General features: G+C 50.5%; 1 protein-coding gene across 1 annotated transcript in view; it reads right to left on the bottom strand.

The window, feature by feature from the left end:
• Positions 1 to 12,749, bottom strand: part of Lmod1 (leiomodin 1) — a 46,391-nt gene that overhangs the window by 3,665 nt on the left and 29,977 nt on the right. The window contains exon 2 of the mRNA XM_021169492.2: positions 2,695 to 4,197. Coding sequence (XP_021025151.1) covers positions 2,695 to 4,197 — 1,503 coding nt within the window. The remainder of the gene's footprint in view (positions 1 to 2,694; positions 4,198 to 12,749) is intronic.

Here is a 12,749-nt window from a genome sequence, read left to right as displayed (position 1 = left end):
GTATGTGTCTGTGGGGGGAGTGTATGTGTCTGTGGGGGGAGTGTATGTGTCTGTGGGGGGAGTGTATGTGTTTGTGGGGTAAGTGTATGTGTCTGTAGGGGGAGTGTATGTGTTTGTGGGGTAAGTGTATGTGTCTGTAGGGGGAGTGTATGTGTCTGTGGGGGGAGTGTATGTGTTTGTGGGAGGAATGTATGTGTCTGTGGGGGGAGTGTATGTGTCTGTGGGGGGAGTGTATGTGTCTGTGGGAGGAGTGTATGTGTCTGTGGGGGGAGTGTATATGTCTGTGGGGGGAGTGTATGTGTCTGTGGGGGGAGTGTATGTGTCTGTGGGGGGAGTGTATGTGTCTGTGGGGGGAGTGTATGTGTCTGTGGGGGGAGTGTATGTGTCTGTGGGGGGAGTGTATGTGTTTGTGGGGTAAGTGTATGTGTCTGTAGGGGGAGTGTATGTGTTTGTGGGGTAAGTGTATGTGTCTGTAGGGGGAGTGTATGTGTCTGTGGGGGGAGTGTATGTGTTTGTGGGGTAAGTGTATGTGTCTGTGGGGGGAGTGTATGTGTCTGTGGGGGGAGTGTATGTGTCTGTGGGAGGAGTGTATGTGTCTGTGGGGGGAGTGTATGTGTCTGTGGGGGGAGTGTATGTGTCTGTGGGGGGAGTGTATGTGTCTGTGGGGGGAGTGTATGTGTCTGTGGGGGGAGTGTATGTGTCTGTGGGAGGAGTGTATGTGTCTGTGGGGGGAGTGTATGTGTCTGTGGGAGGAGTGTATGTGTCTGTCGGGGGAGTGTATGTGTTTGTGGGGGGAGTGTATGTGTCTGTGGGGGGAGTGTATGTGTCTGTGGGGGGAGTGTATGTGTCTGTGGGGGGAGTGTATGTGTCTGTGGGGGGAGTGTATGTGTCTGTGGGGGGAGTGTATGTGTCTGTGGGGGGAGTGTATGTGTTTGTGGGGTAAGTGTATGTGTCTGTAGGGGGAGTGTATGTGTTTGTGGGGTAAGTGTATGTGTCTGTAGGGGGAGTGTATGTGTCTGTGGGGGGAGTGTATGTGTTTGTGGGGTAAGTGTATGTGTCTGTGGGGGGAGTGTATGTGTCTGTGGGGGGAGTGTATGTGTCTGTGGGAGGAGTGTATGTGTCTGTGGGGGGAGTGTATGTGTCTGTGGGAGGAGTGTATGTGTCTGTGGGGGGAGTGTATGTGTTTGTGGGGGGAGTGTATGTGTCTGTGGGGCAAATGTATGTGTCTGTGGGGCGAGTGTATGTGTCTGTGGGGGAGTGTATGTGTCTGTGGGGGGAGTGTATGTGTCTGTGGGGGGAGTGTATGTGTCTGTGGGGGGAGTGTATGTGTTTGTGGGGTAAGTGTATGTGTCTGTAGGGGGAGTGTATGTGTTTGTGGGGTAAGTGTATGTGTCTGTAGGGGGAGTGTATGTGTCTGTGGGGGGAGTGTATGTGTTTTTGGGGTAAGTGTATGTGTCTGTGGGTGGAGTGTATGTGTCTGTGGGGGGAGTGTATGTGTCTGTGGGAGGAGTGTATGTGTCTGTGGGGGGAGTGTATGTGTCTGTGGGAGGAGTGTATGTGTCTGTGGGGGGAGTGTATGTGTCTGTGGGAGGAGTGTATGTGTCTGTGGGGGGAGTGTATGTGTTTGTGGGGTAAGTGTATGTGTCTGTCGGGGGAGTGTATGTGTCTGTGGGGGGAGTGTATGTGTCTGTGGGGGGAGTGTATGTGTCTGTGGGGGGAGTGTATGTGTCTGTGGGGGGAGTGTATGTGTCTGTGGGGGGAGTGTATGTGTCTGTGGAGGCGAGTGTATGTGACATTGGCACCAAGAGCGCATTTTTCCTTTCTGTGAAAACCAGATGCCAGCAAGCAGCCTCTGGATGCCAGCAGGCCTCTCCTTTATGTTTTGGTCTTTAGTCAAAAATGCTGGTGAGGTACGCCGAGTGTCCAGTCAGGAAGGCAAATGATTCTACGCTCTGTCACTCACGTGGGACTTGCAGAAGGCCAGGATGTGAAAATCAAGAGATACTGAGACAGTCCTGTGTCCAAGGCACTGGTAATTAAAAGTACACACTCCCAAGGGGTGACCTTTAGGAGAGACTGGCCCATGGACTTGGACTGATCCTAAGAGTGGACAGAGTAGAACAAAGATGATTTTTGTTTGAAAAGCTGGAGAAAAGAAAGGCCGTATGCGGGGGCTGGAGAGATGGCTCAGTGGGTAAGAGCACCCGACTGCTCTTCCGAAGGTTCGGAGTTCAAATCCCAGCAACCACATGGTGGCTCACAATCATCCGTAATGAGATCTGACGCCCTCTTCTGGAGTGTCTGAAAACAGCTACAGTGTACTTACATATAATAAATAAATAAATAAATCTTAAAAAAAAAAAAAAAAGAAAGGCCGTATGCCAGGACCTCTGGCATCCTTGTGTATATAGAGGCCACTTCTCCATTCCTGGCAGCTGTCACTACAGCTGGAGAAGGGGGATGACTGGGAGTCCAGAGGAAGAGCTTTAAAGGAAGAGCTTTAAAGAAAGCAAAAGGCCTTCCCTCTAAGAGAAAGGATGTGGCTTGGTGGAGGTTGAATGACTGACAAGTCCTGGGAGTCTGAGGCCCTGTGGCCTGACGTGGGCTCCTCAGTGTGCAATCCCCTCTGTACCCTGCCTTCTCCTACAAGCCTAGGACTGTCCCAGCCCCCTGGCCCTGCCTGCCACCTCTTACCTTCTTCAGCTGCTTAAGGTTGCTAGAACGGATGGCAGCCAGGAGCTGGTCACGCGAGTTCTTCTCCTGGGCAGGGAGCACTTTGTCTCCCATCTTCCTCTGGGTAGCTGGTGAGAGTGAGTTCTTTAGGTTCTCCATGATAAGGGGTGGAGCCAGTGGAGGGGGAGGGGGAGGCGGGGCTGCTGGAACACCTGCTTTCTTGGGTGAGTTCTTTGGAGCAGGCTTTGGAGACGGCTGGGGTGAAGGTTTGGGGGAGCCCTTGGCCAGGGCCCCGCACTTGGGTACCTCCAGCCGGTCCTTCTTCTCTCCGCTGGCTTCCTGGGCCTGCTTTTGCTCTTGCAGCCGTTTCTGTCTCTGCTTGTCCATGTTTCTGCTGAGCAGATTGGTGACAGTCATCCGGGGTCCTGCCAGCTCAAAATGGTAGCCTAGCTTGAGCAGGGTGGTGTTCTCCTTGAGCAGCTTGGCGATCTCCATCTCAGTCTTGCCCCCACAGATGTGCCTCTGGTTGTGAAAGCGCAGCTCTGTCAGCGTGTTGTTCTGGAGGAGGGCCCGGAAGATGGCCAGGATGCCTTTGCCAGTGATGTGATTGGAGTCCAGGTTGAGGCTGGTGATGGTCTTATTGGCCTTTAACATGATAGCAATTGCAAAGGCCACGTGGTCGTCAGCCCGAGTATTGGCCAAGGCAAACACCTTCACCACAGTGTTGAACTCCAGGGCCTCCGTAAAGCGGACCAGGATCTCGTTGGTGATGCAGTCTGAGTTGTTGACATTCACCTCCGTCATCTCTGGGTCGTTGTTCTTCACTTTCTCCAGAGGTTCATCAAATATGCTGGGAGCTGCTTCCTCTTCTGCTCTGGCTTGCCCATCAGAGGGCTTGCTGGGGCCACTGGGCACCTGTTTCTCCGGGGCTTTGGTTTTGCTCTCTTCCCTGACTTCTTTGTCAGGTTGGTCTTCTTCCTTCTTAACTTTTTCATCCTCTTTTCTCCAGTCTCTGCGCCCAGAGCCTATGCCCTCGTCCTCTGGTTTCTTGTTCTCCTCGCTTGACTCTTTCAGCTTCCCGTCCTCCTGTCTCCCGACTGTGTTTCTGCTCTCTGCTGTCAGCTTCACCTCCTCTTTCTTGCTGGGCTCCTTCACCTCTTCTTTCTTCTTGTCTTTGTCTCTGCTCAGGCCTGAGTTCCTGACACTTCCTGTCTTCTCTTCCTCCTTTCTCGAGGTGGCGGCTGCCCTTTCTTCTTTGCCATCCTTCCCGGACTCCTTCCTGTCCACGGCAGCCCTGACCCTGCCTTTGTCAATGCCCCTGATGACTTTCTCCTCCTTGGGCTTCTCACCCCCTCTGCCATCGGCCTCCTCTCGATCCCTGGAGAAGCTTTTCTTTAAAACGCCCTTCTTCGGCTCCTTGCCCAGGTCTGAGTCCTGTCTGGGGCCTGGGGCCTTTCTGCTGGCATTGCTGTCCTTCTCCTCTCCATTCTTGGCATCTGTCTTCCTCCCCACTTGCTTGCTTTCCTAAGAATTCAGAAAAGAAAAATAAACATGTAGAGCTGGCCACAGAGGGAGGGAGCGCATGTGCAGACCAGCCAGGGAGGGGCTTGTCTAAGTGACCTTTTGAAGGACATTTAACTAGGGGAAGGTTGACAGCCTTCTTCGGTTGAGTTCTGTAGAGGTAGGACTGGGTTCTGGACTCAAGAGAGTGGATTAACATCAGCCTCATGGCCTCAGGTTTGGGCCACATGCACCTGGAATCCTGCAGACATCGGCTCCTCCACAGAGCATCTTAGACCTTTTCAGTCACGGGTGAAAACTTAGTTTCCTGATACACACATAGTAGACTGAAGGAAACCATTCTTGCCAGAAAACCACTGTCCTGTTTATAGTGTTGAGTGTTCATTACCATAGATTTGTTTGCATTTATCTTTTTTTTTTTTTTTAAAGACGTACTTGTTGGACTGGAAAGATGGCTCAGGGGTTAAGAAGGACTCAGGTTCAATTCCCAACACCCATAGGGGCTGGCAAGATGACTCAGCGGGTAAGAGACTGCTCTTCCGAAGGTCCTGAGTTCAAATCCTAGCAACCACATGGTGGCCCACAACCATCCGTAATGAGATCTGATGCCCTCTTCTGGTGCATCTGAAGTCAGCTACAGTGTACTTATAATAATAAATAAATCTTTGGGCCAGAGCAAGCTGGGTCGACGGGAGCGAGAGGGTTTGACTGGAGAGAGCAGAGGTCCTAAATTTCAATTCTCAAAAATCATATGAAGGCTTGCAACCATTTGTACAGCTACAGTGTACTCATATACATAAAATAAATAAATCTTTAAAAAAAAATTCCCAGTACCCACATGGAGTCTAACAACCACATGTTACTTCAGATGCCCTCCTTCAGCTCCTTGGATACCAGGCATCCAAGTGGTACCCAGACATAAATGCAGGGGAAATGCCTATACACATAAGATACCATTATATGTGTGTGTGTGTGTGTGTGTGTGTGTGTGTGTATGACTGTTCTGCAATTCACTCTGTAGATTTCAAACTCAGAAATCCACCTGCCTCTGCCTCCCAAGTTCTGGGATTAAAGGCATGTGCCACTACTGCCCCGCTAAAAATATTTTTTTAAAGGCTTATTTATGCTGGGCAATGGTGGCTTACACCTTTAATCCCAGCACTTGGAAGGTAGAGGCAGGTGGCTATGAGGCCAACAAAACCAAATGAAAAGAAAACAATTAAAAAAAAACCAGAAAAACAAAATGAAAAGAAAAGAAAACAACAAACTTATTTTTATTTTTTATGTGTGTTTGCCTGCATGCTTGTATGTACACCACATGCCTGCAGTTCCCACAGAGGGCAGAAGAGGGCACTGAATCCCCTGGAATTGGAGTCACACAAGCTTGTGAGTACCCATGTGGGTGCTGGAAACCCAACCTGGGTACTTTGCAAGAGCAGCCAGTGCCCTGTGTTTTTTGTTTGTTTGTTTGTTTGTTTGTTGTTTTGGAAAGGGGTAAGGGTTGGATGTTGAGACAACTCACTATGTAGCCCTGGCTGTCCTGGAACTTGCTATGTAGGACAGACTAGCCTTAAACTCACAGAGATCCACCTGCCTCTACCTCCCAAATGTTAGGATTAAAGGCCACCACCATGCTTGCCTAGCCAAAGCACCAAGAGCTCTTACCTACTAACCCATTTCTCCTGCTCCACATTTATGTTGTAATATAACTTAAAGAGGGTGGTTAGTTGGCTCAGAGGCAAAGGCACTCATCACGCAAGCCTGGTGATCTTTTGATCCCTAGGTCCTATGGTGAAGAAAACCAGTTCCTAAAAGTTGTCCTCTGAGCATATGTGTGCATACTTGTGTGTGCACTCACAAGCACACACATACTAATTATAACACATGAGATACATTAAAATGTCAGTTGGCTGACTCCTTGAGTGTCTGGCTCCCCTTGCATTCATTCTGCATTCATAATTAATGTTTCCTATCCTTCTGTATAATCCAGCCTGCTCCCTGGGAAGTCAAGGGCTTCAGATAATGAATTTTGTAAGTGTGTGTGTGTGTGTGTTGCTAAGGATCAAAACATGCTAGGCAAATGTATCTACCACCGAGCTAAAGTCAATACATTTGTAAAAGGGAAAAATGTTGGAATGATCAAGATAGTGTTGCTAATATTTTATTTTACCAACTAAGGATATTTCTAAATTCTATTCTCTGTACCACTGAATGAATATATGTGCATATACATACATATGTACACCCTTGAAGTAAAAAGGAACTAATTAATTAGGTAGACATAATAGAGCTGAATAGTTCCATCAAATGTGTGTCCTTCTTTAACAGTCCACAGTTTTGTCGTCTTTATTGTTTAGTAAGGACTTTGATAGGGCCAAGCATGGTGGTACATGCCTCTAGTTTTAGTACTAGGGAGACAGAGGATATCAAATCTCTGTGAGTTTGAGACCGGCTTGGTCTAGGTAGTGAGTTCCAGGCTAGCAAGGGCTACGTAGTAAAATCTTATCCAAAGAAGGAGAAGAAGGAGAAGGAGAAAGAGAAAGAGGAGGAGAAGGAGGAGGAGAAGGAAGAAAAGGAGGAGGAGGAGAAGGAGGAGAAAGAAGAAGAGGAGGAGAAGGAAGAGGAGGAAGAGGGACAACTTTGTGAGGGACAAGTCCTTCTCCTTCAGAGCCCCGGAAACCACTGAAGGCATCCTACTGCAGTTAGGATCTAGGACTCTATGACTCTTTATTTTGATTACAGATGCTGTGATGTTGTCTGGAGAGACCCTGAGATGGAATCAGCTTCAGTTGGTAGAGGCTTGAGTGTTCAGGCAGCACGGGCCTCCAGCATCTCCACGGGTCACCAGCACCTCCATGGGCCACTCAGCACCTCCATGGGCCACCCAGCACCTCCATGGGTCACCCAGCACCTCCATGGGCCACCCAACACCTCCATGGGCCACCCAGCACCTCCATGGGCCACCCAGCACCTCCATGGGCCACCCAGCACCTCCATGGGCCACTCAGCACCTCCATGGGTCACCCAGCACCTCCATGGGCCACCCAGCACCTCCATGGGTCACCCAGCACCTCCATGGGCCACCCAGCACCTCCACAAAGCCCTCTTGCTTCCTCTGCAGAGTTGCAAGCCTTTGCCCATTCCACAGTGCTTGCTTCTCTTCCCTACAGAAGATGCAGAGGGAGCAGTAGATGACACAGGCCGTTTGACTAGCCATAAGATGGAGAGTCAGGAGCAAGGGATGTGTCCCTAAGGGATGCCCCTGAGATCTTTTCCTGCACTGTTTTTCTTTTTTTACAGTGAAGAGAGACCAGGAAGGGCTTCTTTCTTTCAGGTGTGCCCGACAGAGTGTAGGACAAGGGAGAGGCAGGGTTTGGAAGAGCAACAGTCCATGGTACCCTCTGGCCATACAGTCCTTCCTTACCCCCTCCCTTCCCAGAGGGGAGAGAGAAGAGGTTGTGCCTGCATTGCAAACACCCTAGTAGGGACCAGCCCTGGGTTTTTTTGGTTGGTTGGTTTTTTTGACTTCTTTCCCACAATCACACCAGACAGGCAAGGGCTGGAGGCCTGGGAGTCAGGGCCTTGGACTGTGCCCCTTTCAACCTTAAGCCCAGAGAGTATACAGCTGTACTGCGTGTCACTGGAGCTGTGTGGTGAACAGAGCCCCTTCACTCTTACTCTGGATCCCTGGGAGCTGTGGCCCATCAGATTACCTGGAGCAGCTTTCCATTTAGGGCTCCTTTATAAGACCTCCTTAGGTTAGCCTGGGAATCACTTCTCCCATCCCATCTCACTGGGCCCTTAACACCCTCCTTTTGTTGCATGAACGTGATGGAGAGCACTAGCTCAGACAGCGTCTTGAGCAAAGTTCTGGAGGGACAGAGCCTGCTACCTTCTTTCTCTCTCTGCTCCCCAGACGTGCCCATCTACTTACTGTTTACCGCTCAAACACCTCCCCAGAACGCCCGAACTGCTCAGCTTGCAGGCTTGCCCTTCAAGGGAGGCTGAGATCCACAGAGATGACAACCAACTGGACTGGGCAGGTTTAGGCAATCTGGAACTCAGGCCCAACTGTCTCAATAGCAGCCATCAAGTTAATACAAGAGTATCTGATCTTTCCCATTCGGAGGTTAAGGCTCCGTGCCCCACCTGCTCCACACTCCTCTTGCCTGAGTGTCACGCCACCCACAGAGCCTCACAGATCAACCCCCACTCCCACCCCTAACTCAGAACCCCTCAAGTAAGACTTGATCTTTACAGTTTAACCCTTTCTCTTCCCAGACCTCTCACACCCTGACCTTTGACCTTATCAGACACCAGCTGCCACTCCTCCAGTCATACCCTGGACCTGGGGTCTAGGTTGACTGAGCTCTACCAAGAGGTGTGCCAACGCTTTAAAAAGAACCAAATGTAAACGGGGCTGAGTGGGGGTGGGGAAAGGTTGATTAATCACTGCTTTCCTCCAAATAGCAGGAATGAATGGGGCTGGGGCATGTTGGAGCAAGCTCAGCTCTGGGAGCTCAGACCTTGCCTTAAAAGGAGAAGGAGCACAGACTGCTCCCAGGCCTGGGATTTTGCAAAGTCCAGCTCCTTGCACATAGCCAAGCCTCCTCCTTATACTTATCTGAGAGGGAGTCTGGGCTGGTGGCTTGGTTTTGTTTGTAGGATTAATACTGTGCATCCTGATGGCTTCCACGGGTTATTTTTTTGCCGGTGCTGGCTATCTCTAGACCTTACCTGACCTTTCATCATCTATAGAAAAAAAGGAGTTTAGGTTAAATGTAACAAAGAACTCAAGAGGACGAAGGTCTATCAGCCTTCAGATGAGGGATCTAGGCAGTATGATTGTTCCTTCTGGGAACAGATTAAAGGTTACAGGAAGCCCTGAGGGGTAGGTCTGGAGTCTAGCTAGAGTCATGCACAGAGACTAGACTATGGAAAGGATGACCGTAGAGAACCTCCGGTGGCCTGTGACACATGAAGGGACCTCTCCTGGGGTCAGAGGTGAGAAACAACTCCTCACCTGTTTCCTCCAGGCCTGTGGCCATGTGATGGTGTCTTGTTTGCTAAAAGCAGCCCCCGAGGACTTCAGTGAACAAAACAGCATTGTCCCCATCACCAGATACTCTGGAAGCCACTTCCTGTAAAGTCATATCTGATTACAGAGAAGCCACCATGCCAACATTTCCAGGGCCAACAGAGGAGGAGAGGAGAGGTTTGTCTATTTGAAAGTGAGAGCTCATTGAAGGCAAGAACAAAGGGCTCTGTACTGTGGAGCCCTGTTAGCTCAGGCTAACTCTATCCTAGCTATCTCTTTCTTTGCCTGATGATGAGGCGTCTCCTTGGCCCCACACAGCTGTGAAGAGCAAGTTTGTAGATGGTCCCTGGAAAGCTGCCCATAGAAAGGCTGGAAGGGAATTGTCTTTGCTTATGAACCCCCTCTCCAGCACCTTGCCTAGGAGGCAGGGATGCCTGCAGTGAACCTCCCCCCCTCCAGCTGGGATGCCACTGCCTCCAATTCAGACACATTTGTTTCTTCCCCCAGCAAGTCTGAGGTGACCCTGCTTCAGAGGTTCAAAGCCACTCTTCCTGCATTTCCAGGATCTGGGCGGCCTTGGAAGACTCTCCAACTGGAAGCAACCAGATCGCCCCAGCCTGAGCTCTAGATTGGAGTGGTGGCTCTGAGTCTCCCATTCTGTCTTTGTTGGACATTGCTTCCAGGTCTTAGCAATGTTGCTGTTGACCTTGGTGGTCTGTGGAGTGTCACAGCACGGGCAGCCTCAGTGTGGAGAGCTAGGGCTTGCCAGGTCTCCTCTTGCCTTTGGCCCTGGTCAGCTGTTTCCTCCAGGATCGAGGCTGTTCTTTCACCAGCAGAGCAAGAGAAACATGTGGTAGTGTCTCCTAGTCCTGCTTGCAGAATGCAAACCCCTCGCCACCTCTCCATCCTGGTTCTATACATTCTCTCAGAACCCCAAATCTTGGCCCTTTGCTCCTCCGACCCCAGCTGCCCCATGACTTCCTAGTCCAAGTCCCCAAAGCTACCAGTGCCATCTGTTTGCAGAAGGGAGGGCAGAGAGGAGCTGGCCATAAATCCCCTGAGAAAACAGCTCCCTTTCAAGCTGGTGTGAAGGGCAAAACAGACACCCCAGCCAGGGCTACTGGGGACAGAGGGAGTGAACTCCTTCCAGGCTCCTGCTTCATTCTACCTGGAGTGACAATGAAGATTCCAGATTCTCCTGGAGGGTCCCCTGCCATATGGGGACTGTAGCATTCCAGGCACACAGTCGTGCCATGTGCATTGGTGGCCTGTGGGTGCCCTGCTCTGAGGCAGCTCGTTACACAGCTCTGAGAAGTACAACTACTGTCCTAGAAAGCCTCTGCTTCCCCTCAGAACTGTCAGGAAAATTCCAGATTGCTCTAGAAATATTCTGTCTTCAGGGTATGGAAGCCTGTTGGTTCTGCATACAGTTGGCCTGTGTGCAAACTCCCCATGTGTCTTTACATAGTTGTGTGGCCCTCCAACCTCTTGTGGCATGCACAACAGAGCTGGTCCCCTGGGATTCCTCACCTAGTTTCTCAACTGGCTGTGTGCTGGGGCCAGAACTCAGATCAAGCTCCCCTGCCAAGAAGGGCTGGAAAGGAGACATGATGTGACTGTTCTGAGAGCCTTAGGAAAACTGCCAGGAGCCAGGTGTGGTGGAGCTGGCCTTTAATCCCAGCACTCTGGAGGCAGAGGTAGGCAGATCTCTTGAGTTTAAGGCCAGCCTAGTCTACAGAGTGAGTTCCAGGATAGCCAGGGCTACACAGAGAAACCCTGTCTCAAATTAAGAAAGAGAGGAGAGAGGAGAGAGGAGAGAGGAGAGAGGAGAAAGACTCACTGAAGCCACCATTAGGGTCCGATCCCCTTGTCCTTGTCCTACTTGAGATCTTTTGTTCCCAAAAGTGTTTTTAGAATTTTATAGTGGGTAAAATTGAACGCTTACTCGCTGGCCAAGGGAACTACAATTTGAACTTTTCCATAGAAAAAGAAATGACTATGTCTCAGATGCCAGGAGCCTACCTGGAGGATAGGAAGCTGGGATGAGACCAGGTTGCTTTGGGAAGGGTTTCACACACACACACACACACACACACACACACACACACACACACACACACACACCATGCACACACACCATCACACCCCAACTGCACAGCAAACTATGTGAAATTAGAGCCTAAAGCAGAACTCCTCTCATTGATCTGTGTGCTTTGGGGCTGCAGAGCTGCCTCTCACTGGCTTTTTCTCATGGAGTTTCATGTAGGTTCCAGTTGATCTCAACTCACAGAGTAGCTGAGGACAACCCTGAACTTCTGATCCCCCTGCCTCCACCTCCTGAGTGCTTAGCCACGTCAGGCTCAGGGTGTGCTGTAGATCAAAGGGTCTTGTGCACATGAGGCAAACACTCTACCAACTGAGCTACCCTGACAGCCCCTTCCAGGACTTTCTGAGCATGCAGAGGACTTTTTGCCTAGGGAGCTTACAGCCCCTAGGGTGAAAGAACGGGAGAGGAAGGGGTATGAGATACTTGGCAAGGTCCTTCCATGGCCTAAGAGCTCCCTAGGTACTTACTGCTGATAAGAGCCTAGTGCACCATCCTCAAAGAGTCCTCAGTAGACTGTCATAAATGGGGGTGTCGGGCTCAGGCAGACCCTCCACACATGACCCTTCCACAGCAGAGATTAGCTATGCCTTAGCCAGCTTGTTCCCACCCTGGGCACCTAGTTGGAAGACACATATAATTTGTGGGGGACAGGATTGTGGCTTCCTTATCTCCAAAGGCTTCAGGCCATTGAACACAGCTTCCCAAAAGCTCAGGGTTTCAGAAGGGTCATACTGGGCACTCAGGTAAGCCTGCCTACCTGGGAAATGCTGAGTTGAGAGACAGGCATGGGTTGGGTATATGAGGAATAAGTGGTAAGAAGACCATCTTCTTCAAGGTTCTGGGGACGGAACCCAGGTACTTACAAAAACTAGAGAAAAGCTCTATTACTGAGCTAGCTCACCAGTCCAGATCAAACCACCAGTGGCCCACCGGGTTGAGAAAAGCAGTGACGCTTCTGGCATCCTAGTGTCCTGTTGTGGCCAGCCAACTTGAGCAACAGCAGTCTCCACTCTGTGGGTGGAGTTTGATGAGGCCCAGATCTCTGTAGAGACTTGGGTGCTGCATGAATGTCAGCCTTGGGTGCTCTAGCAGGGACACCCATCTTTCCTTTGGATTTCATATCTAGGTAAGAGGAGAGGCCTTCCAGGAGGAAAGGGGAGGAAGCAGCCATCATCAGAGATGGAAACCTGGATTTGATGTCCATGAGTTCCTAATTCCCCAACATCAGGAATGGAACCACAGCCCAAGGTCCTCACTGTAGGCTGCCTTAATCTGTCAAGTTCCTGTGTTTGTTCCCCACTGTTTCTCTATGAGACACTGAGCTTTGAGGCTAAAAATTCAATGAGTAGTAATGAGAAAACCAGACTTGCAAGAGGAGACCCAAAGGAAATGCGGATGGTTCCACAAGTG

The sequence above is a fragment of the Mus caroli genome, unplaced genomic scaffold, assembly GCF_978045245.1.
Source record: "Mus caroli unplaced genomic scaffold, Mus_caroli_1 scaffold_1, whole genome shotgun sequence".
In the NCBI taxonomy this organism is placed as follows: Eukaryota; Metazoa; Chordata; class Mammalia; order Rodentia; family Muridae; genus Mus; species Mus caroli.
The sequence above is the reverse complement of the archived record's forward strand: the minus strand, read 5'-3'. Positions and strand labels throughout refer to the sequence as shown.